Here is a 24,532-nt window from a genome sequence, read left to right as displayed (position 1 = left end):
CGTTTGGCGACGTATTTAGCGAAGTTCCTGAAGAAACGCCCAGCACGTGGAGCAGAACGTCGGACGTTGTGCCGAACAATTAGCACGGTTGGCTACGCACCTTCCATTAGCACGGTTAGCCAAGTATGGTGCGAAACAAGTTCAATGCACATACAACAACACGCGGTACGACCCGACAACATCGGAGAACTGTACATCAGAGAAACCAGAATCCAAATCTTTATTTATGCTGGAGGAATCTGATGAGCTATGAGGCTCTGTTTCACAGGATTATGAGCGTGTCAGATGGACGATATCAATAATACTCATTGTTGAGATTTTTTTAAAAATGGCAGGCCATTTCATTTGTGCTGCATATTTACAAATTCGGGGGATTCATTCCTTGCAAAAGCTTGTGTTGATGCTGCACTAGATTATTGCGTTATTGGCAGAGCATTTGACAGAACTGGAGACAACCGAGCTGGAATGCGATGTAATCTGTCACATGACTTATCACGCAGATGGATCGCTTCGCTGGCAAACGTCACTGTTTCCAAAGCTGCTAATGTTGGCAACCGCAGAGGTTACTAGATATTTTCATTCAATTTTGAAGAAGTCACATCTTTAAAAATTCTACGATATGAATTTACCATTTGACAAGTTCATGGGTTACTTTTTAAATGTACTCTATTTTCACTTGTTGCCTTCTAAAAAAAGTCGATTTTGTACAGACAATGAAAACAAGCCATCCTTCCAGAGATTTAATAAGTTATGTTTTGGTGTTGCGCTTTAATCTGGGCATAGATTATTCTTCGTCTCTTACGATTGAATTTGCATCGTTTCTCTTTTCCCCATCAGATTGAGTTTCATATACACATTTAACTTAATTTATTTGAGCATCATTTGCATAAACCGTTACTAACCGATTCCCGCACGCACAATTCCATGCATATATCGTGAGCATAAGAATCAATGTTATAGAACTAAACTATAAACTATGTATATTTTACCAGGTAAGGCCCACCAAGCTATAGAGCTTTATCAGAAGTAACTTCGCCACAATTGATAGCTCAACGACAGTGGCTTGTCTAAATTTATGGCAGCCAAATACTCCAAAACCCTTAAATGCAGAAGAATCTTGTTCAGTGTTAAAATCTACTTTCAAAACAGCAAATTACATTTCAGGGAACATTTCCTGAGTGGCATGAAACTGGAAACGGCTGGGGGATCCCCATGGAAAAAATTCAAGTGGACAACACTCAAACGCTACACAGAGAACCAGCTAGGAACGTGCCTGCACTGCCCCCTACACATATCACACATCTGGCGACAGCCGAATCTGGCTGTTGCCTGATGAAGCTAGTTATAATTATTGGTGAAACATCGTAATCGGATTGTAAATGTTGTGGATTTGCTCTCCAACACACCTTGGTGTGCTGTACTAGTGACAAATTGGCCACGTTCTGTTTACATGACAAACCTTACTAATTGGCTGTCGGGTGGTGGCGGGTTTAACGACACGTTTATATTTACGTGATCTAACCCAAAAAAACCTCTATTATGGTTGATAATGGTCGCGAAAGCCGACGTGTTAATGCGAGTTTATGTCAACCGTGGGCAGTTCGACCAATGTGGACGTTCGTGTCGGACAGTTTAAAGATGTGGGATAGAGACAATTCTCTCTCTCAACTTTACTTTCTCATAAAACTAGCAATGTAACAACAGTGCCACCCCCTTCCCCAGCAATTCTATGAATTGTCATGGGTCAGAGTCACACTTCAATTATTTTGTCTTCTTTTTACCACATTATTTTCTCTCCAATCCTTTTTACTCCTTTGTAGAGTTCTGTAAACTCCATTCAATGATTCTCCACAGATTCGACGCAAGTAATATTTGCATCAGAATTGATTTGTTGCCGAATCGTTACACCCCTACTTAAAACAAAAGCTCGTGCCTTTCAGCACAAGTTTTACCGGTATCAATGTAAAAAAAACTAAATAGTTTAATAGGGATAAAAACAGAACATCAAGATGTTACAACTGCCACATTCTTACCCGCCGTGTCGAAAAGGCCCAGTGTGTAAGGCTCTCCACCGATCATCACCGTCACCGCATAATTATCAAACACCTACAAAACAAAAACAAACGAGCCTCATGTTGCCTCAAGACTGTTGCGCCAAGCGTCATCAGCAAGCACCGATTCAGATTCAGGCCGGCACGGCACACGACGAGTTTGTATGGTCAGCACCATGCCCGGCTGACTTTGCCTCCCTTCGTTTGATTCCCGGCCACAGCTGACATCGTATCATAGGCGAATGATATCCTAGGACTTGGCTTTAAATAAGTGGTACCTGGTGCTAAGTGTGTACAGCTAAAAACTGTGGAGATGAAAGGATAAAACACCTCCACATACGCTAACATGCATACCGGCTTACTCGGTGGCACGCCTACTTGCTGCTCACATTTCAGAGCATGTACGAAGGTATGTTGTACGTTGAACTTTTTTCGCACCGTACGTACCCAGCCGTGCCCTCTATGAATGATAATCTGACAAGTAGCCCAACCTTGAGGACTGATCCCTAAGGGTGCACAAGCCAATCGTGGTAAAGAGGTCAGCAGGACTGATATTTTTGACACCATTAACCCCGTGCCATTTCTTAATTCCTTTTTTTTTTTTATCCTCGCGTTGCTATAAGGTCGACAGCCAAACTTCAAGGTCCTCTGTTACATTGTCATCACCACCGTCGCCTTGTAGGTCTTCCCCTCTGGGGTGCCACCCCAATGCCCGTCTCAGTACCGTGCCCTCCCCCCTCCTCCTCCATCCTGTGTAAGTGTCTTACCCATCGCAACCTTCTCTTACCGATTACACCCCACAATATCGTCTCATGAAAATAGACAAGTTATTTTACCCGACTCTTTCACGAAATTCCAAGCGCCTTTCACGTCCACATTTATTTCCTAGGCCACACATTTATCCTCTCGTTTCTCCGTTAAAATCAATCGTCTATACATGTTTTACATAGCAGACATTCTAAGGCAAGCTAATAATCCAGGTAATTTTTACATCTGCCGATGTTACGTGCCTAGAATTGGTTTGCTTATTTGCCTTCTTAAATATTTTTGCCAAGCATGCCACTGGTGTGCATGCATTCTTATAGAACCAAGTGCATTATTATACGGAGAAGAACGGATGCGATCGTGTTTGGTACTGGACTTTCCGCAGGAGTTTGCAGCGAGTCAACACGGTGGTGTTTCCACTACCGGGTACATTTATTTGGGGAATTACTAAAGTGCACCGCCATTAGCAGAATAAACATTAAAATATTCCAGGACTTCATAACTAAAAAGAAACATGTTGGGCCCAAGTTAAATGTTTCATTTTTACCCGCAAATTGTAAAAACCATTATCACTAATCACCGTTGTAATAGACCGACACCTGATGATGGGAAGATGTGACCAAGGAAATAATCGTGTATACAGGATGTTCTCCTATAACATATGTTTTCAAAACGCTAATTGGATAGAATGCCATGAATATATGAGGTAACACATTTTTATAATGTGAATTGGATACAACGCAATCGAGTGAACAGAACTATGTCGCGCGAGTAGCAATAAGCGGTTGTATGGCTACCTAGGCGTAGCGCTACACAAGGCGGTATGCTTCTGGATGCTTCTAAATGATACCCACGCGCCTCAGTCTGTGTGGCCTGCGTGCGCATCTCACGTGATATCACGGACTGCGCTTTACCCTGCATTAGAATTTATTAAAACGCGATTTTTCCATAATGCGGTGTTCTTCAGGAATGAGACTACGACCGCGTTGCAGGAGAAGACTTCCCTTGAACCACAGGCTCTCTCAAAAGGGCTTGGATCGTCAATGATGAGCGCACTCTCAACTTACATACGACACCCGAGGCAAACCTCCATCTTCTACTCCAGTGACGTCACTGAAGTCTGACGAATTAACAAGTGTGCACATCACAAAAAAAATTTAAATGCCTCATCAGTGCCCCTGTTTTATCTGCTCTTCCCATCACCCTTACCCCAATCCAGATCCACAGAATCATGTTTTCTACGCATTAAATGTGCTCTATTACCACCCATGTGTATTTCTAATCAACTCCCTGCTGCCGACAGATATTCGGCCACCTCTACAATGGACTCCAGACGCTGGGGATAAGCGGTCGCCAAGTCATTGCACACTCACCGTTGGCACGTACTCCGAAGGGAACTTATTGGTGGTGTAGGAGATGAGCAGGCAGGTTTTACCCACAGCTCCATCACCCACCACCACGCACTTTATCGTCTGCATCTTCGCTTGCTACAAACACAGAGACGTCGGCCGGAACTTCTTGTGCACGCGCCTACAAAACAACAGAGCAACACACAGCCCATTAAAAACAATGCTTTTCTTGCACGTAAATAACTCGAGCAACAGAAGCCAAATAATAAACACGGGCTGCACGAGTCTCCACCAATGATGAATGAGCATCCAGGTGATGGCATCACTGTAAACACATTCCTGCGGAGGGAGCTGGTAGGAACGTTGGGTTGCTCGGTCAAGGGCCAGGGTCAACGGCGGCGTGGTGTATTCCGCAAATATGGTCGACTGTGAGGGTGGGCACAAGCCGGCGTGAGTAGGTTAAACGTTGAGTTTTATAAGGGCACCATGGGGTGACCAGCCCCTCCCCACCCAGCCCAAACCTCCCCACCCAGCCCCTCCCCACCTAGCCCCACCCCTCCCATTTTTGGATGCACGACGGACAGACACAATAATCCCCTGTGGGCTGGTGTAACCAGGAGTTTCCTACCGATGAAGTACCGGTAATTACGCTGGACACCCAGGTTGAGGCACACGTATGTTTATTCAAGCTTTGTCGGTACAGGACAGCACTAGAGGGGGTAGCGGCCCCCTCACCCGGATAACTGGGGATACACCCTAGCTAGTCCTGACCTACTCCCAAGTCCTCCACTAACGGGCTAGGGGAGGCTAACTGGCCCGACACTGGTGAGTCGGGCTACGGTCTCCGGAGTCCCAGGGTACTGACCCTGGTTCACGGAACCACGCCTCTGGCTCGATCCTCCGCAGCCCTTACAAGGGGAGTCCAGGGCTTCTAACTAGAAGATCTTCCTTCTTCCTCCTTCGTTCCCAGACTGAGCCACGAGCTCTCTCTGTCCTCCCCCTTTATACCCCCCGTCAGGATCACAACCCCCCAGGCTGCCTGATGCGGACGTCGCTGCGGGCACCCCACCCCCGTGTACTCCCGGAGCTCCGCCCACTGTGTTTATTCCCCGTTGGATCCCATGCACCTACAGCCCTCCCGTAACAACCCTACATCACTCCCCCCATTACAGCTCGCAGCCGTCCCGGCTGCAACAATTCCAATAAAGGAACATTTACCCCTCAACCCCGTGTGTGCCTCATTTTTTTCAACAAAATGCAAATTGAACAACAACAACAAGAACAACAAGAAGAACAAGCACACCCCCGAAGGGAATGTCCGACGCACCCCCCCCCCCGTATAAATACGAAATCCGTAAAAGCGCGTATATACAACTAGCCAGGAACTCCCCCAGCACACACAGCACACCCACGACACACAACGCACCCACAACACACACACCCCGCCCACACACACAACACAACACACACAATGTGGCAGGAGCGCACCACCGACGCAGCATACAGTAACCATGACACGTGAAATAAAAAAAAAATTTCTTCTTTCTGTATATTATAAGAGTCTGCGCATCTTAGCGCGCGTCCTTGCCGCAGGCCCGTCACACGGGGCAACCCCGGACGGCGGACCATCCGGTGGCGGCTGTCCCTTTCGAGATGAGGTCGCGATTGTAGTGGCGCGACCGTCGGCATCACCCGTGTGGGTTGTAGGGCATGAGCCCGTCATTCCCGGTGCACCTGTGGGTGGGACAGCCGGCAACACATCAGGCGAGAGCAGCGACGGACCCTCCGAGTCGGTCGACCCCCCACATGCTTGGCCCCGCGCGTGTGGAGTGGGCCCTCGCACCGCAACAAACGGTTTTAGCCTAGAGGGGTGTACAAACCACCGGCGCCTGCCCCATTTGATTCGAACGCACTGAGGCCTCAAAACCTCGACAACCTCGACGGGGCCCCGCCACGGGCGCACGAGTTTAGAGGAGGTCGCGAGCGGTACCTGGGGACAGTGCAGCCATGCCCTGTCCCCCGGCTTCCACTGCAGCACGTGCGCGCGAGCCAGCCTGAGGCGCTCGTTCGCCTTTTGACGCCTGTCAGAATTTAGCCTCGCAGCATCCCGCGCCTCAGTCAGTTTGTCCAGGTTAAATTTAACGTGTTCATCCAATTTAATTTTACCCAGCGGCGCGGGGATCTGCAGCTGTGCCGGAACAGGTGGGTCGGGTTCGCGGCCATACATAAGAAAGAATGGTGAAAATCCCGTCGCAGCATGGGGAGCCAATCTGTATGCCGCTAGAACCCCTTGAATTTGTAAGTCCCAATCAGTCTGTGAGTCCGAGACTTGCTGCGACAACATAGACGAGATGGTGCGATGCAGACGCTCGACCATCCCGTCCGTTTGCGGGTGATAAGGAGAGGTTCGAATTTTTTCCGTTCCTAGGAGATCACAGACTTGTTTTAGGAGTTTCCCGGAAAAATTTCTACCCTGGTCGGTCAACAACCGCTCCGGGGCACCTTTGTCCATGACATAACCTTGGACAAAGGCGTCGACGATGGCTGCTGCCGACTGATTCGCCAGGGGCCAGGCCATAGGCCAGCGCGTAAAATATTCGACCCCAGTAAGCAAATATTTATTTCCCCTGGGGGTGGCGGGGAATGGCCCCAGAATGTCCAGTGCGACCAGTTCATTTATTCTGGAGACCTGGATGGACTGCAAGGGCGGGTTCGACTCCCGTGCTGGTGGTTTGCGCTGCGCACACTGAGGGCATGCCGCCAACAGATCAGCGACATCCCTAGTCATGCCCGGCCAAAAATAATTCAGCTGGAGCAAGGCGAGTGTTTTCTGGGTACCTAGGTGGAGGAGGCGCTCATGAGCAGCCCACACCACCTTACCCCGTAGGCCAGAAGGGACCACCAGCCGGTGACGCTGGGATTTCCCGTCCCAATGCATAAGCAAGCCCGCATGGGTTTCCCATGCGTCGGCATGACCCGTCAAACGCCCCCTCTCCCCGGCGCGACGACGCAACGCGAGGAGGGAGGCATCCTCCAACTGGAGGCGCCCCCATTCATCAACGGGCAATCCAAGCAGGGAATCTCTCCCCTGTTCGGCGATATCAATGGGGACTACCGTTTCATCGTCGGCGGCCGCCGCCAGGACCGGAACCATCATGTCCCCTACTGGCTTGCAACGCCCCGACCCCAGGAGGCATGCGCATTCGGAGGCGGTTGGCATCCGTGACAGAGCGTCAGCGTTGGTGTGGCGAACGCCCTTACGATAAGTGGTTTCAAAACTGAAATCCTGGAGGACCTCCAGCCATCGGGACAATTGTCCCGATGGCTGTTGAACCTTCAGGGCGTACTGCAGTGCCGCATGATCTGTGCGGACGGTGAAATGCCGACCGTACAGATATGGGCGATACTGTTGGATGAAATAGACAATTGCCAACAGTTCCCTACGGGTGACACAATATCTTTGCTCCGTTGGAGACAACACCCGACTGCCGTACGCGACCACCCGTTCCACGCCGTCAACCACCTGGGAAAGCACGCCTCCAATACCCGTGTTGCTCGCGTCGGTGTCGAGCAAAAACGGCCTCGAAAAATCTGGGTAAATCAAGGGAGGAGCCTTCACCAGCGCGTCCCGAAGGGAGCAGAAAGCAGCTTCCTCATCCTGACCCCAGTGGAACCGAACCCCTTTAGATGTTAACGCGTGTAGGGGTTTGGCAATCGTTGCAAAATTAGCGACGAAGCGTCGGTAATATGATGCGAAGCCAATAAAACTCCTGACCTCTCCCACCGAGGTGGGAGTCGGCCAGGAGCTGACACACTGCGTTTTGGCGGGATCGGTAGCAATACCCGAGCGCCCTACGATGTGCCCCAAATAACGCACCGACTCGCGTAACAAATGGCATTTCTGGGGCTTAAATTTCAAATTAGCAGCCCGCATCTTTAGGAAAACCGCCCGCAACCTCTGGAGATGTTCATCAAAAGTTTTACCAAAGACAATAACGTCATCCAAATAAATCAGGCACGATTCCCATTGCAATCCAGCCAAAACCAATTCCATCAATCGCTGGAAAGTTGCCGGCGCTGAGTGTAAGCCCATCGGCAACCGGTTGAATTGGAACAGGCCGTGCGGTGTACGGAAAGCAGTTTTAGGCTTAGAATCATCGTCCAGAGGAAGCTGCCAGAATCCCGAAAGTAAATCTAGTGTGGAGAAGAATCGCGCTCCCGCCAAAGCGTCCAGCGATTCGTCCATCCGTGGGAGCGGGTATGCGTCGGCAACCGAAATTTTATTAAGGCGCCGAAAATCCACGCAAAACCGCAACGAGCCGTCCTGCTTTTTAACCAGGACGATCGGCGCTCCCCACGGGCTGGTGGAGGGAGAAATGATGTCGGCGGCTAACATGTCATCAACAGCCGATTTGACATGGTCCTTTTCGGCGGGACTTAACCGAAACGGATTTTGGCGAATTGGCGCGCTGTCACCCGTGTCAATATGGTGACGCAGCAGGTGAGTGCAACCCAAATCATATTTATCACGACTGAAAACGTCGGAAAATTCCCTCAGTAGCCTTCTAAGCTGTTGGCGCTCTGAATTTGTCAGGTCCGTCGATTCCGCACAAAGCGCGTCGAGCCACCCTTCATCGCTGTCCGAATGTGGGAGCATCCGGGAAGCAGAGCCAACGTGGTTCGCGACAGGTACCTCGCAGGGCATCGGCGTCGCATGCGCGAGCACCGTCCCTTGAGGAACCACCACCGTCTGCGATCCCACATTGAGGACCGCGATGAAAGGGTCCCCGTCCCCTCTTACAACGGTCTGGGCCGGAATCAAATGAGGTCCATTAACCCCGGCCCTAGACGGTCCCAGCAAAACACCCTGATCCCCTATGCCCTTAGCGAAGGGCTTACGAAGTTTCAGAGGCACTAGCATTTGAGCTCCCGGCGGCACACGAACAGTCTTAACAACGAACGCCGGTACCGTCGCGAACGCCGTCGGAGCCGCCGCAGGGGATGGCAGGAACGCCATGCGCCGCCCCGACGGAAGCTCAATGCATCCTTGGTCGATCAAAATACGAATGGGCATTTTGCCTAAGAAATCCGTCCCCAGCAGGCACGGAACCGCCAGCGAGGAGGAAACGAAAATCGGCCCCGACAATTTGATGTCCCCAATAGAAATTTGCGCTCGAATCTGTCCCATGATGCCGAGAGAGCCCCCGTTAGCGGCATAGAATGGGACGTTAACCGGCATTAAAGGGCGGCTTTGTACGGGCAGAATATTGTAAATTAATTCCGAAATGATTGTCGCCGATGCCCCCGTATCGACCAAGATGCGTACTTCTACCCCGTCAATGTGTCCGACCACGGCCGACGACCCTGACGACGCGGCTACCACGCGATGGGCCAACACGGACCACTGTTTGGGCTCGATTTGAGTCCCCGCAGTGATCCGCGTTGGCCCCTTGCAACGCGACATCGGCCCCCCGTTTGTTGTGGTGCGAGAGTGTGCAACGGGTGGGTGCTTTGGCCAAGCATGTGTGGTGCCGCGACTCGCCGGATCATGTTGCTGGAGCTTGGGAAGAGGAGGGCCGGCGTCCCGTCGAGGCGTCGTCCCGCGCTGTCGCGGAGAGCGGCACCCCGAGGCGACGTGGCCCCGGACGCCGCAGTTGAAACACCGCGGGAGCCCCGGTGGAGACGATGGGCGGTTGAAACGGCTTGACCCGTCCCGGGCCGACCGTACTTCTTGCGCCTGTTGCCGTCGATGGTCGACGGCGAAGAGCTCCTCCGTCGGAAGGGTGGCTGCAGCCACCGCACGCCCTGCCGATGCCCTGCTGGCTTTCCGCCGCAGGGACAGAAGGTTGGCGTGAAGGAGGCGCGCCGCCTGAAGAGAGGTCATCTCAGCGTCCTCCTGTGCGACGACAGCGATGTCCAGGTCGTCTGCCAGGAGGAGTATTTTCTCCGTGACCATCGCGTCCACGCCGTCATCGTCCATACGGGGAAAAGCCGTCTTAGCCAGCGCTAGGAGGCTCGTCCTGTATGCCAGGGGCGACTCCTTTTCACCCCGCTTGCGCTCGTAGAACTGCTCTCTGCATTCTGCTGAAGGTCCATAGACCCCGGCCAGCAGTTGTAGCGCCTTCGGCAGAGTAGACCGCTTCTCTTTCGGCGCCGATGTGAGGGCGGCGAGCGCGTCTGCGTCGAGGAGCGCCGGCAGCGCGCAGAGGGCTTCATCGTCGGACCACCTTGCCATTTCTTGGTGGGCGATGAAGCGTCGCTGGAAGCCGCCCCAGTCGCCCTCTGCACCAACAAATTCTTTCAGCGGAGGCAGCCGTTGTTGCAGCGCAGCGATCGCCTTGGAAGTCTGCAGGCTCTTATTCCCGGGACTCGGCTGTGCGTCGGCGCGAATGGCAGATGGAATCGCCTGTCGCCGATGTGATGACGCTCCCTCCGCTGGTGATGATGCAGCTGTCCCAGCGAGAGCGGTGTCGGACCCAAGGTTGAGCCCGGCCACGCCCTCTGCAGCTGCCGTAACGATGGCGGGAAATTCAAAGTTGGAGTCTTCAGAAATGGCGGGAAGGCGCTCAGGTCGACGACTCCCCTCGCCCCGTGGTGGACCACCAGCCCCCAGCCGCGTGATGTTTTCCAGCGTGGCGGCAGCGGCGTACAGTAGCTCCGCCAGTCTCTCGTGAGCCAGCCGTAGCGCGTCTGGCTGCGGCCCCTCCTCATGCCGATGCCCCGGTAGGAACGCGTCGGCCCCCGGCTGCGCCATGTCTTGGTGAGCCGTCTCGGGCTCAATGACTTCAGCAGTGTCCTCCTCCGGTACTCTGGCTCGAGCTGTCTGGCGTGTTTCCATGTCCGTAATTCTTCTGACACCAGATGAAGTACCGGTAATTACGCTGGACACCCAGGTTGAGGCACACGTATGTTTATTCAAGCTTTGTCGGTACAGGACAGCACTAGAGGGGGTAGCGGCCCCCTCACCCGGATAACTGGGGATACACCCTAGCTAGTCCTGACCTACTCCCAAGTCCTCCACTAACGGGCTAGGGGAGGCTAACTGGCCCGACACTGGTGAGTCGGGCTACGGTCTCCGGAGTCCCAGGGTACTGACCCTGGTTCACGGAACCACGCCTCTGGCTCGATCCTCCGCAGCCCTTACAAGGGCGGCGTCGAGGGGAGTCCAGGGCTTCTAACTAGAAGATCTTCCTTCTTCCTCCTTCGTTCCCAGACTGAGCCACGAGCTCTCTCTGTCCTCCCCCTTTATACCCCCCGTCAGGATCACAACCCCCCAGGCTGCCTGATGCGGACGTCGCTGCGGGCACCCCACCCCCGTGTACTCCCGGAGCTCCGCCCACTGTGTTTATTCCCCGTTGGATCCCATGCACCTACAGCCCTCCCGTAACAACCCTACACCAGTAATACGCGGGCATACCTGTAATATGCCACTTTACTATCGGAGCCCCCAGTCAACCTATGCTCTGTGGCAAGTCGTTCGTTCTCCAACGTTACCCCCCCCCCCCCCCCCCATAGCCTTGAACACCCTTCCACAAGCCACTCGTGCTGTCGACTCGCTGGTCAAGTCTCAACATTTCCAGCTCTGACACCTGCAACACCCAGAAGTCACTTCCACAGTTCACGATTACAGGCTTCTGTGATGTACATTCATGTATGCTCGTATTCTGTGCTTTTGTATTGACCTAAAGACTGCCAAGGCATGCATGGGATGCTAAATCATTACCCAATTATGTCAATGCCACTATAATATAAACACAGCTCGTGACATCCAGCATATCCAAGCAAACAATTATAATTGGGAAAAAGAGTTTGAAGTCAAAGTTCAACCAAATAGGGTGTAATAACCAGTTTGCCAAGTTAAATTAGACTAATAATAACTGCCTTAGAATTTGTTAATTGCCCTGTTCTGCCACGAATCAAATTTCATGCTTGTAGAACTCAGCGAACAGTATTTCTTTGTTTATACAATTTAAATAGCACTTAACTATGAAATCCAATAGCAAATTAACATAAATTATTACGTTAATTACACCACAAACGATGCACAGAATCGAGTGAGACAACAGCTTCATGAAAATTATTACGCGAAACGAATACGGTAAAAGACAAAGATAGAAACAAAGATCCCCCATATAGCCTTAACAGACTGTTGGGGCAAGTGCTGTTAGCGAGCACCTATCAAGGCCGGCACGGCACACGAGGGGGTGGGTGGGCAACACCACGCCCGGCCGCCTTTGTCTCCCTAGTGCCGATGTTTACACACCGCACAAGGTACTCATTTGAGGTTGAGTCGAAACACCACCAATGTGACAGTAAAAACATACAAATTTTAAACTACTCTTTAATAGAATCGCGTATCCGAATCGTGGAAGCCCAGCAAGGAGAGAGGGGAGGGGTGTTGAATTGACACGCAACTATCACACGATAATCCTCCTAAACACAACCTACACTTCTCCACCATGCCCAGGGCGGCTCGCACCCACCCCAATCCAAAGTCGACTTCATCCACCAGGCAGGGAAAACCCAGCGCTGCTCCACACCCCACCCTCACACCTACCGCCAAATCGTAAAAGGTGCCGATAAGAACCCCTTGTGCGCTTGCAACCGCCCCCAAGTGGAGCGTCACCCATGAGCGCGCACTCGTACGGCGCGCGCACGTACACACATGGCTGTGTCGCGGTGTTCAAACCGAGCACTGTACACAGATTGTAATCCGTCTGGGCCGGCTCTCAAATTTCCGGCCGAAAATACTTTTTTTTTCACGCTCCCCCCCCTCACCCCATACACGCGCACGGTAAAAAGGGCCGTTGTATTCTTTTTTTTATAGGGGGTAGCAGAATATATCCAACGTCTACATCTCCTCGGTTGCAAGACGCATGTACTTTACACCCGACAGTTATGTTTGGTTTCCTCCCTCTCCCCCTTGTAAATGTAATATGACACTTGCTTACAACACGGCGGTAACAAATATTTGAAAAATGTCGTTAAATTCCTTCCTTGAAATTCTCTATTAAATGATCACCCGAGATTATACACTCTTTTTCTACAATCTTATGGGGAGTGTATTTTACGTACGTGTACATCCCTATGTGATGGGGAGTTGTTTGACCAGACTTTACCACACTGGTCAATGTCGGTTTGGTGAAGGGGGAGCAGGTTTAGATAAAACTCACAACTGATAACAGCCAGGAATCACGGATCATAGGATTCATAGCACATTGCGCTAACCACTGATCTTGCTGCCCCCCCCCCTCCCCCAGACCCCACTGCTTATGAAATGGTAAAACACCAATAACAACTCATCCCCCTACTTTACGAAGCGTCATCTTGTAAAGAGCTGGGTGGTGGTGCCTACAGAGCACCTGAAATCCAGCACCGTGGAGGTGTGAGTTGGCGAACGGCACCAATGTCGTGAAACTCCCTTCCAGGGAGGCGTTGAGGTGCCATACCCTGATTTGGCAGGAGAAGGCAGTACAGCAAGTGAGACTAATCACATTATTTCTCCATCTGTATGGAGTGTTGCTCCCTCGCGCGTGTATGGGGGGAGTTTCCTCCCACTTGTAGAATAAACACTCCTCACGAATTAGCCGAAAACATCTTAAAATAAAATCCCAACGCAAGAATCTCCTAAAAAGGTCACAATTCAAGTGCGGCTCTCGCGGATAAATAAGTAAATGATTGTTATATTATTATTCTCTGGGTCTTTCGGTAAAGCCACATCACTCCCTCTCTCAACATCTCTACAGTGACACGGCACTCCTGCTGCCTCATTCTTCAGCGGAATCGTCCTCTGCTCGGGCTGCGTCTTCCTCCACATTCTAAGAATGTCTGCCTTTTATGCGACAAATACTTTTCTCCAAATGGTTGCATCGCTCCCGCTCAATAGCTGACCAAACCAGCTTTGCCATACCTCAACGACTTCCTCCTTCTCGAAATGCTTTGTGCTGTTGCTATCCCATACCTGGCTATGACCCCATATTCTTCGCATGACGCTTCATGCCAATTCTGCTCAATAAACAGAGATCTCCTGCTGTTCCTCTTTTTGAAAGCATGTTACATTTCCTCCATCTAGGACCAAATCAAATTAAAAGCGTCCGACAAGTCGAATGGCGGAAGCTACAGCGGGGTGGGTGCATAGGCGGTGCTCAGATGGGCAATCACTCCTGCGCATGCTGCAGGGCCTGCGCTGTGCGTATAAGAGGTCAGTGCAACAAAATCCATTGTGACACTGTACTATGCTCCCCACCTTCACCAACCCCGGATGGAGCAGTGGGGGAGGCGTGGTCAGATATCCCTCAGAACCCACACGGTGCTGGTAGGCCCTAATCTAACAATGGATAGATAAAAAGGGTTGTAAATGTACACATCCATTCCATTTACCTCAACCTGCTTATAGTGATAAGCCACCGGTCCAATTCTGAAGCGGGTTTACTCTACTCCCTGCTTATACGAATCATCCTATTTTGCTCATCCACTGTAAGCATACCAAACATTGTTGACATTCAAAGACTAAGGTGCTTTTTTTTTTACTCCATGGTATATGTTTGCAGTTGGCACAGATTGTAAAACGAGATGTATACTGTCATACAACTATAACAGAGAAGAGCTAGGAATGGGAAATGCTCAACTGTTATGATATCGCAGGTAAGATCATCAGATTATAGATGAACCTGTACCATGGGACTGGGCTTGCCTGTGATCATGAAACATCAGAATGAAGGGCAGGTTTGTCAGAAGAACCAACATTCCAGAATTCTCACCTTTAACGGAGACCACATCACCCCAATCCCTCCACTGGATCCTAATCCAATTCCAAATAAAATTAAGGATCACACTCAACATCTTCATGATCCACCAGGGATTCGGCCGTCTACCTCTGCACCATCATATTGCTCTACTTCTCTACACAAACTCTCCGCACCAGAAACCAAGGCCTTTTGTTAAAACCCCCAGTCATCCTTAGCTCAGGAGGAGGTAGCCCATTCTCCGATGCTGCCCCTAGTCTGGAACTCCCTTCCCTTGATATCAGAGCTATCGACTCCCTGCCTAGGTCTGGACTCAAGAGTTTAAGTTTTTCCTTTCCTTACAATTGACTGCTTGTTACAAAGCAAATACCCCCCCCCCCCCCACTGTTACCGTACAGTATCTTTAGATGCGGTCACATTTCAATGCCGTGTCAATTCAAGTCGTATCGTATCACGAGTGTATTTGCCATGTACTTGTGAATGATACAAGTTTGTAAGTAGGAGGTTTGTCAGTTAGAAGATGTGATCGCAATGCAGCTTTGGCTAATTCTGGTACCAAGGTTTAACAAAAGACAATGTGAAAATTCACCTTACCAATTAATGATTAAAATTTTAAGCTGGGGGGGGGGCAAAATTTGATTCCAGAATTTACAATCATTTTTGATTGCAACTGTAGGTAGTGTAGAGTTTCTACTGGCTGCAGGGTTTCCATGAACTAATCAAACAGAAAACTCGTTAAGGAAACCACCAAGCATGGACACAAAACACTATTTTCATCAATGGATGAAAGAAACCTAATATGCTTACTGCAAACTGGGGCCTAAAGGTGAGTTTCCCTCACAGTAATTGCTTCTCATTGAGGTCTAAAGTTTAGTGTCCCTGCTGAAGCAAAGTCCAAGAGAGATACGGTCAGCAGTTCTCCAAGTTTGGGTAACAAAACGTCGGTACTGAAGAAGCCTTATGCTTAATGTGGTTATTGCTCAGCAGTGCGGTAAGCACAGTGCTTAATGGGTCTATGGTGAAATGCAACTCTCCCTGATTCTAAGAAGTTGTGGAATCACTGCTGTCTTGTCGATCGATATCGACCTGCGGGAAGCAGAGCTGTGACCTCCAAATGATTGGATTAAAACATGGAATGTAATCTGACTTTAATTGTATCTCCTCCCAATGTTATTCTGAGTCACGAGCTCACGCACAGATGTCAGAGCACAGCCCATAGAGATTTTACAAAACTGCTCGCAAGATCCCTTCAAGCGACGTTTTATCCGCACAATAGGTGCTTGCACTTTCCCATGTGCCCTGCTATAAAAAAGTGTTCGTCGCACGATTGACAATTTTAAATATTTAATGGTCACAGGTGGAACTCTCAAAATCAAGCGAAAACCCAAATTGTGTGTGGTAATTAATAACTAGACTGATCATCAACTTCAAACACTTATACTTGGTTTCATCATCGGTGGCCGTCATCAAGGCTTAAGCAGTGACGTGCATTTCGGTTTTTTTTGGCAAGGTGCATCATATAAATGCTACACTTTTAGTTTTGGCAAGGTATACAATAGAGAGCAACGCCAGAGTGCAGATGCATGGTCAGCAGTCTTTGTAGTAGGTACAATTCAAGTTGTGTTTCTGAATAATTGTATCTGCAAGTCCATTGATGGAACAACATTGCAGAGTTTCTTAGCCCCCATAGATAAGAGGACTGATGTCAAAGAGGATGACGGTTACAAAGTATTAAAATATGCATCTTCACCAGCTAAAGAACGGATGTAACAACGTCTAATGGAACTCACCATAGTCCTTCATACGACTTCTCAACAATGTTTTATAAAACACCAGTCTTTTCAAAAGCGAACACAGTTTCCGCACTTACATACGATCTTGTAAACAGCACGGCAAAGGGTTGCGTGCATTGATAGCTGGCACATTACCCAGTCCATCTTTACATTACTGGTCATTGTCTGCAAACATTATTGATACTCGGTCAACATGGCTTAGAATCAATTACGCTGCCACACAGACGCAGGAAGTGCCGAAGATGTATTCAGCGAGGACAGAGGCTCAGTTGTGCTGCATATCTCACGGGTGCATTACGGGTTCTGCCGCATGTTGTTCAGCTCAATGCCCGACGTTATGCTTCACGCTGCCAGGAGCTTTTTAAATCCTTTATATTAAGTTCGCTTGCTTGCTTTGGACCGTGCAAATCTTTCGGTCGTTTTTTAACCCACTTCCCGTGATCCAATCGAGCTGGCATTTTCCACACAGACTCGTTGTGCGTGACAATTAATGTTCGTGAAAAAAAAATTCCTAAATTTTACACTTTATAGGACAAAAATATTATATTTAATTACCAATTGCTTAATGCTGCCATGCAATCATCTGACCCATAGGTGGCAGCCATCTCAAGCCAGAGGACGAGAGGACTCTAGCCGCCACGCATATAAAGGATTTATAGTGAAAAACTTTTGTTTTTACGGGTTATACTTGTTCAGGAACTCAAGAGAGCTCCAGCAGAACACCAAGTACAACTAAAAAACAAATGGAAGAGATTGTTCAACGTCCTTTTTGGCCTCCTGCCCAGCCATGGTAGGCTGCCCAATGCCTCTCTTTGACACCGTCACACGGTGCATGCAACATCGCTTCCTTAGGAAGTGGAAGTGAGATGGGTGAGGGCTTCCTGCTGGTTTCATGGTGAGAGCAAGGGAACAACCGCACTTCCTTTGACAGGAAGCTCAACTGAGGGTCTGTGGCCAACGTAACGTGCCACGTCTTATCCACTTCAGAGCCCTCGTTAAAAAAATACAATTACAGCCCTTTCCAATCCACTGCTGGACACTCACCCACGCCATGTCAGTCATTGCAGTTTCTTGACCATACTGGTCAACGCAGGATTACGCGAGGGATGACGACCCAGGATCATTTCGGCTATTACTCGCCAGTGAAGGTAGCCATGAACATACATTTAAGGTTGATGGCGGACTAATTGCGCAGTGCGAAAACAACTTTGCCACCCCTCCACCCTTATACCCGTTACAAAATAAGCTGAGTAATCCATAAAAAACGCCTCTTCACTACTGGATTGAAACAATAACAAGAAATGAACTTTTTCTAACACATTCATCAGAACATCACGACAGGTCCATGTTAAAAATAGAACAAACCAAGACACGACTCGCATAACAAAAAGGAAGGTGGCTGCCGACTGCTGCACAAAGCTGTGCCTTTGCACTAGGAATGTAACAATGACAAAGACGATGTTTCTTCTTGGTTCTTTCGGTAAAGTCACGTAGAATGGAAATAATAAATAAAAATAAAACATAATAAAATAATTCTCACGACGTTTTGGCCACAACGCAAGCAGCCGTCCTCAGGTGAAGAACAGGTCTGTCATTCAGATTGTCTTCTCGACAGACCTGTTCTTCACCTGAGGACGGCTGCTTGCGTTGTGGCCGAAACGTCGTGAGAATTATTTTATTATGTTTTATTTTTATTATTTTATTATTCCCATTCTACGTGACTTTACCGAAAGAACCAAGAAGATGAATCCCTGCAGTCACGAAAGCTTTAAATCGAAATACGAGGTTGTTTGAGCTCATGATACATTGCACTGAATCGTGTGTAAAATGTTGTTTTTGGATTCGCATTGCACTGTATTTCACGGGTTCGAGTGACCTGCCAAAAGTGCTTGCATTTGAATTGATGCGAGTAAAATTATGCTCTTCCAGAGGGCCCTGTGACCCTCTGAGAGAGCATAATTTATTTGGACGCACAGAAATGTGAAGGAGACATTTGTCTGATTATCTATGTTTCCAATCGTTGTCCATCTACCAATGATGATTCAACATTCAGGATGAAGAAAGCCTCACCCAGCCATTTCCAATCCTCAAGATCCTGTGATGCAACGATCAACGCAGCTACACATGGGGTGGAGATCTCATCCCTCCATCTCTGCGGTGGATGTCCCTTTGGACGCGTTCGCTCCTTTGGCTAGCACTCCATCACTGGTCTCGACCACCTTATTCGCGAAGTGCTCTGCACAACCCACGTACTTCTTTCTTAACAGATGATGTGATAGCTATAAACTTGCACGTTCCTCCTTATGTGTGTCTGAGTGCAATTCCAAGTGTACAACTCTCCATGTCTCCGTTTACTTTTCAGGTTTTATTCCATTTTTTATATTTGTCAATGTCCATGTTTCTGCACCACATGTCAAGTAGGTAATATACACTGATAAAAAAAAGTTCCTTTCATCCAAATTTTTTTTATTAAATCTCCTTTTAGGTCAGACTAGAGCATATGGAGACCCGGAGGAAATAAACAGGGAAGGAAACCTGCAGAACATATGGGAATACAAATATACAAACAGAAAGCTTTTTAAAAAAACTCACATTCAAGATTAAACAAACAATTGAACATAAATGAAGCAAAATCACTTCGAGGAACTACTTTGAATTTGTAAAAGAATTACGTAACATTAATCATAAAGTGATAACATTCTCGCCAAAAATAGAATGCAACACATTCGTGATAGTTTAACACGTAGGCTTTCGCGACCAATATTATTCATAATCAACGTTTTTGGGTTTAGATCGCGTTATTTATAAATGCGTCGTAACCCTCCACACCCCACACGGCCAATCAGTAATAAAGTGTCACGTTGACAAAAGACAAATAGTTCACTGCTTTAGCCCACCGGTGTGTTGAAGCGTGAAACCACAACATTTTTAAATGATTGGCCGTGTCGGGTGGTGGAGGGTTACGACACATTTATAAATAACGCGATCTAAACCCAAAAACGTTGATTATGAACATTCGCGATAGTTAATATCGCCACGATCAGCTTCGACTAATCTACTGCCCGATGAAGCTCCCCCCTCACTCCAAGGCAACGCAAACTCTCACATTCCTGCAAAACAACAATACATCTGGCTCCTGGGCACGAATCGACTTCTTGCTCCATCTTCACAAAGGATGAACTCTCAGGCATGTTCATCTTATTGGTTCTTTCGGTAAAGTCACGTAGAAGGGAAATAATAAAATAATAAGAATAAAACATAATACAATACAATTCTCACGACGTTTCGGCCACAACGCAAGCAGCCGTCCTCAGGTGAAGGTCTGTCGGAAAGACAGTCTGAATGCTGTCTTTCCGACAGACCTGTTCTTCACCTGAGGACGGCTGCTTGCGTTGTGGCCGAAACGTCGTGAGAATTCTTTTATAATGTTTTATTTTTATTATTTTATTATTTCCCTTCTACGTGACTTTACCGAAAGAACCAAGAAGATGAATCCCTGCAGAATCACGAAAGCTTTAAATCGAAAAATCTCAGGCATGTTTTTTTCTCCTTTACCGGCCCCCCTCCACCGACCACCACCAGCCATCACGTTCCTTCTTCCAAAGCCCAACTCATTTTCTTAACAGCCAATACTATGCTCCTCATCGACCATGGCCACAATTGTAAGTCTAAATCAATCACTTCCCACTCCAAAATAACGAAGCTCCTTCTGACGAACTACAATGTTGCTAACAGAAAGTCGAGCGTTGGTGACGCATGCCTCTAATCAAGCACTGTGGAGGCGAAGGGTGGTGGACCACACAAATAATGTAATACACCGACCCCAGCAGGCATCGATGCGCTATACCCTGGCTAGACAGGAATCATGTAGTGCAGAATACAGACCAATCTCCATGAGTGCCCCTTTCGAACGTGGGTTTTCAATGGATGCTCCAGTTTCCTCCCAGATGCATAAAAACGAATTGGCTGAAAAAATATTAATACATGGAGGGCCACAGACTGGGCAATTGACGACGCGTGCTAACCGCCTGGCTGCCTTCCCGCTTGTCTGCGATTCCTCACTCCTCCGAACCATTATCTGCGAGAACATGTTAAGTGCGCTACAAATGTAAATTATCATAAAAAGGCAACGCGTGATAAGTGAAACTGCATTCTCTACGTCCGTCTGTAAAAGTCAATTTACCAAGGCGAGGCCAACCGTCTATAATAAAGACATTCACAAACACCAAATGTCACCCACAAGGTGCCATGAACACAACGCAAGCACAAACGTCCACCGCATCAGATTCAGCAGAAGCATTATTACCAAAAGGGAAGCACAGCCACAGTGAAATCCTGCTTCAAAACTGCAACAATGGCAACTTGAGCTGGGTCTGGGGCCAAACCTGGCCCAGCGATGCTCTCATGTTGTGTCATGTGCTCCGCTCTCTTCTCTGCGTTGGCTCATCAAGATGCCATTTTGGTTAACGTCGTGGATGCCACTATACCACGCCAGCATTTCGATGCTTCCTCTTTGTAGAACAGATATGGCCAGGGACCTAACTTAAGGAAGTCATGTCCAAAGCAGTGTGAACCAATGCACCACCCCCATTCCAAAGAATCCATTACTCCGCAATTTAATGAAAACGAACGGCAATAATGTGATCAAACTGCTCCACAAGAATGAGTGAAACTACGAAGTGACCTTTTCAGTGAGGAAAAGCTAATTATTTTCGTTCTAGTTGTTGGGAGAAGTGTTGCAGTGTACTCTACAAAGGATTTTTAAAGAAACGATATCGACTCTACTGCCTTCCCTTTCATCTCCTCTGACAAGCCATTATTCTGTCCAGTTATCTCAGTAAACATCTCATTATACTCTAACAGTCTTCTTGGTCTGAACTGGAAAAGACCTCGACAAAACCGGTTTGTAATAAAAACTTTAAACACGTCTTATGTAACCTTTATATACCACATTTACTCTTTGCCCTGCCACACCTAATAAACCGTACAATTTCTGTGTGACTGCGTTTAGATTTTCCACATTTTTGTTCATGCGATGTTGTACACGACGGGTAGAGCAGTTTAGCAATGGTTAGTGCACTGCGCAACGTACGAGAAGACCTAGGCTCGATTCAGACAATCCGGTCAATATTGGCCATTAATGCTCATCAGTGGAAAGTGATATGTAAACTCGTCTTTCACCCAACCCGCAATGACCAGCTTGGTGACATGTGGTCAAAGAATTCCCGTGACGACACGCTGTAGAGGGGCCACCATCGAGCAGTCAATTGACAAAGAGCGTGATACTCTACAAGTGACAAAGGACTTGACAATAAAAATTGTGAAATGGTAAACCTCTTATTTGCTTTAACCTACGACGGTATTTACACTTTAAAACGCTTGCCATTCGAGGTACAGTGTTAATAAACGCAACTGACGCCAACAAAAAGAGCAAACACCTCGTATTATTGCCAAGCCGGGCGTGGTGGCACACGCCTCTATGATCCGGACCTTGGAGGCGAGGGTTGGTTGGATCCCACAATTGTGACACTCCCAAACCCACTGGGGCTGCAAGGTGAGCCCAGAAAATGACAGTAAAGGGAGAGGATGGAATCCATCTGTGCAGACCTATTAGCGCAATCACTTCACATGCCCTGGGGTGCGCTCCCGAGTGCTCCGGTTTCCTCCCACACAGCTAAGATGCCAATAACCGCAATTATTCAAACATATTAATGATGCAGAACCCTCCTCGGTGAGGATTTTAAAAAAATAAACAGAGGTCATTATTATTGTAATATAAACTGTGTGTGTGTATGCCGGTCCAAAACGAGGTCAAAGATTAGTGGGGGGGAAAATATATATTGCAATCTTTTGAGGTAACTACATTGATGGTATAATTAAATTAGTGATGGCAAAGTGACGACTGTTGAGCGTGATAACCTCTCATTGGTGAGGCTTCAAACTCATCTTGAACAACACGGGCCACGGGCTGTGCAATTGGACTAAGGCAACTGTGTGGTTACATCTTTTACAGTGCTGGAGACTGGATATTTTTGGCTCTTTCACTGAAAATTATCAAGGTATTCAATCAAATGAACAGCTGTTTAACGAGATAAGTTTGACCGGTTTTTTTTAAACTACCTCCTTGAGGTTGGTTGTAATTTAAACCGTTTATTGGGGAATTCATAAACCTGGTTTTCGTAAAATTCTGGCCACTGGCTAATCAGGTGTTTAATCTCGAGAGATTTTCTAGTTTAAATCTTTGTTTAGGCAAATGAAAAATCGGTTGATCTTAACCTGTGTTCATTCAACGCCGAGTGGGAAAGTATAAAATCGGTTTTAAATCAGCTAAACTTAGCCAATATGATTAACTAATTTATAAAGTACGAATTCAAATCTGATTTTAAAATGGTTTGGTTAAAGATAAATCGGTGCTCCCTTTTGGCCTAATCTCATCAGATTTTGGAAGCTCAGCTGGTTGTGAGCCTGGACACGGCTTAGACAATGAACGACGATCGTTCTTGCCGCTGCGGGACTACGTGTTTGGCAGTAGAGGACAGTACATCAACATAAAGTACTGTACCTCTCGGGTTTCCATTCACCCCCACCGCCTTCAACTTCTTGTGAAACGGTTGTCATGTTTGGGGGGGTAAAGCGGTGACGCCTGGTAAGCCGATTGTCCTATATACACCTGGTGACCCAAGTTTGACTCTTGCCCACGGCAAACACAAGTGGAGAGATTGATATTCGATCCGATCCTGTTCCACCTACAACCAAACAACATTGACCGGTTGTGGTTATGTACGATTCAAACAACCCCAGTGACCAACATGGGGTTGGGGTCGGCCCTCATCCAGCAGTAGATCGACAAAAAATATCAACTGTATAGGTACAAAATCAGTGAAACGAATCTAAATCGGACCGACTCTATGCGGGGAATGAAGCTTATTTAGGTCGATCTGCGTTATGGATCTCCACATTTAACAAAAATGTGTTTTAGTCTATCAGCCTATTGGTTTTCCAGCCCAATATTATCCATCGTTTGTTCAAGCAAATACACTTTGGGCAGGTTTCGACGTTTAGTGTCTCATCAGCTGTGGTCAAGCTTGGTTAAAACAAACGCTGCTGGGTTTGTTGGTTATAGGAAAGGGCAACTCCCATGTCAACGACGAGGTGCGGTTGAACGTAAATTCGATATTGTACCCAAACTCATGACGCGTTGATACGGAGGTATTATGGTGTGGGGGGTGGTGGGTTAAAAAACAACTTGAATATACATAGAACCTATTTTTATATCCTTACGTTTTAACACGACGCGGCTTTCCAAACCCAAATGTCTCCCCGGCGCCGAAACATTTCCGGTCTTAATTCCTGAAGCATAAAACCTCCTCAACAGCTCTTCTCTCGTATCGCAGTCTTACAACAACGATCTCCTCACACACACAAAGCTAAACACCCCCAACGCAAACTAAACGTTCAACACCCAGTGAAGTTGTCTTTACACTTCAACGAAACAAACTCGACGCTAAAAAAATAGAAATCGCCCAACACCACCACCACCACACAGCCGAGGCCTAGTGCAGGCTGTCCACATAAAACGTCCCCCCGACCGCTTTTCACGACAACAATTAAACGGGTACGAACAACAACACAAACTCCGACGCTCACCTCGACTGCTTCACTTCGTCTTCACCTTTGTCTACGGCACGCACAAGTCGTCGTGGGGTGGTCGTTGTCGTTGATGTAAACGATTTAAATTGTTACCCCGATGGCGGATGGCCGCTCACCGACGAGTGGAGGGGCAGGGCGTTGTCAGCGCGCGGGGTTTCCTGGCCAAGGCGAGCGGCTAT

At 48.2% G+C, this 24,532-nt stretch overlaps 1 protein-coding gene across 1 annotated transcript in view; it reads right to left on the bottom strand.

Moving 5' to 3' along the window:
* CDC42 (cell division cycle 42) overlaps positions 1 to 24,532 on the bottom strand; it is a 28,986-nt gene extending 4,454 nt beyond the window's left edge. Inside the window, exons 1-3 of the mRNA XM_078611454.1 lie at positions 24,351 to 24,532; positions 4,190 to 4,346; positions 2,034 to 2,106 (exon numbers count right to left, since the gene is read on the bottom strand). Coding sequence (XP_078467580.1) covers positions 2,034 to 2,106; positions 4,190 to 4,294 — 178 coding nt within the window. The 5' untranslated portion in view covers positions 4,295 to 4,346; positions 24,351 to 24,532. The remainder of the gene's footprint in view (positions 1 to 2,033; positions 2,107 to 4,189; positions 4,347 to 24,350) is intronic.

The sequence above is a fragment of the Lampetra planeri genome, chromosome 36, assembly GCF_965212315.1.
Source record: "Lampetra planeri chromosome 36, kcLamPlan1.2.h2, whole genome shotgun sequence".
NCBI classification, from domain to species: Eukaryota; Metazoa; Chordata; class Hyperoartia; order Petromyzontiformes; family Petromyzontidae; genus Lampetra; species Lampetra planeri.
This window is presented reverse-complemented; position numbering and strand designations above follow the sequence as displayed.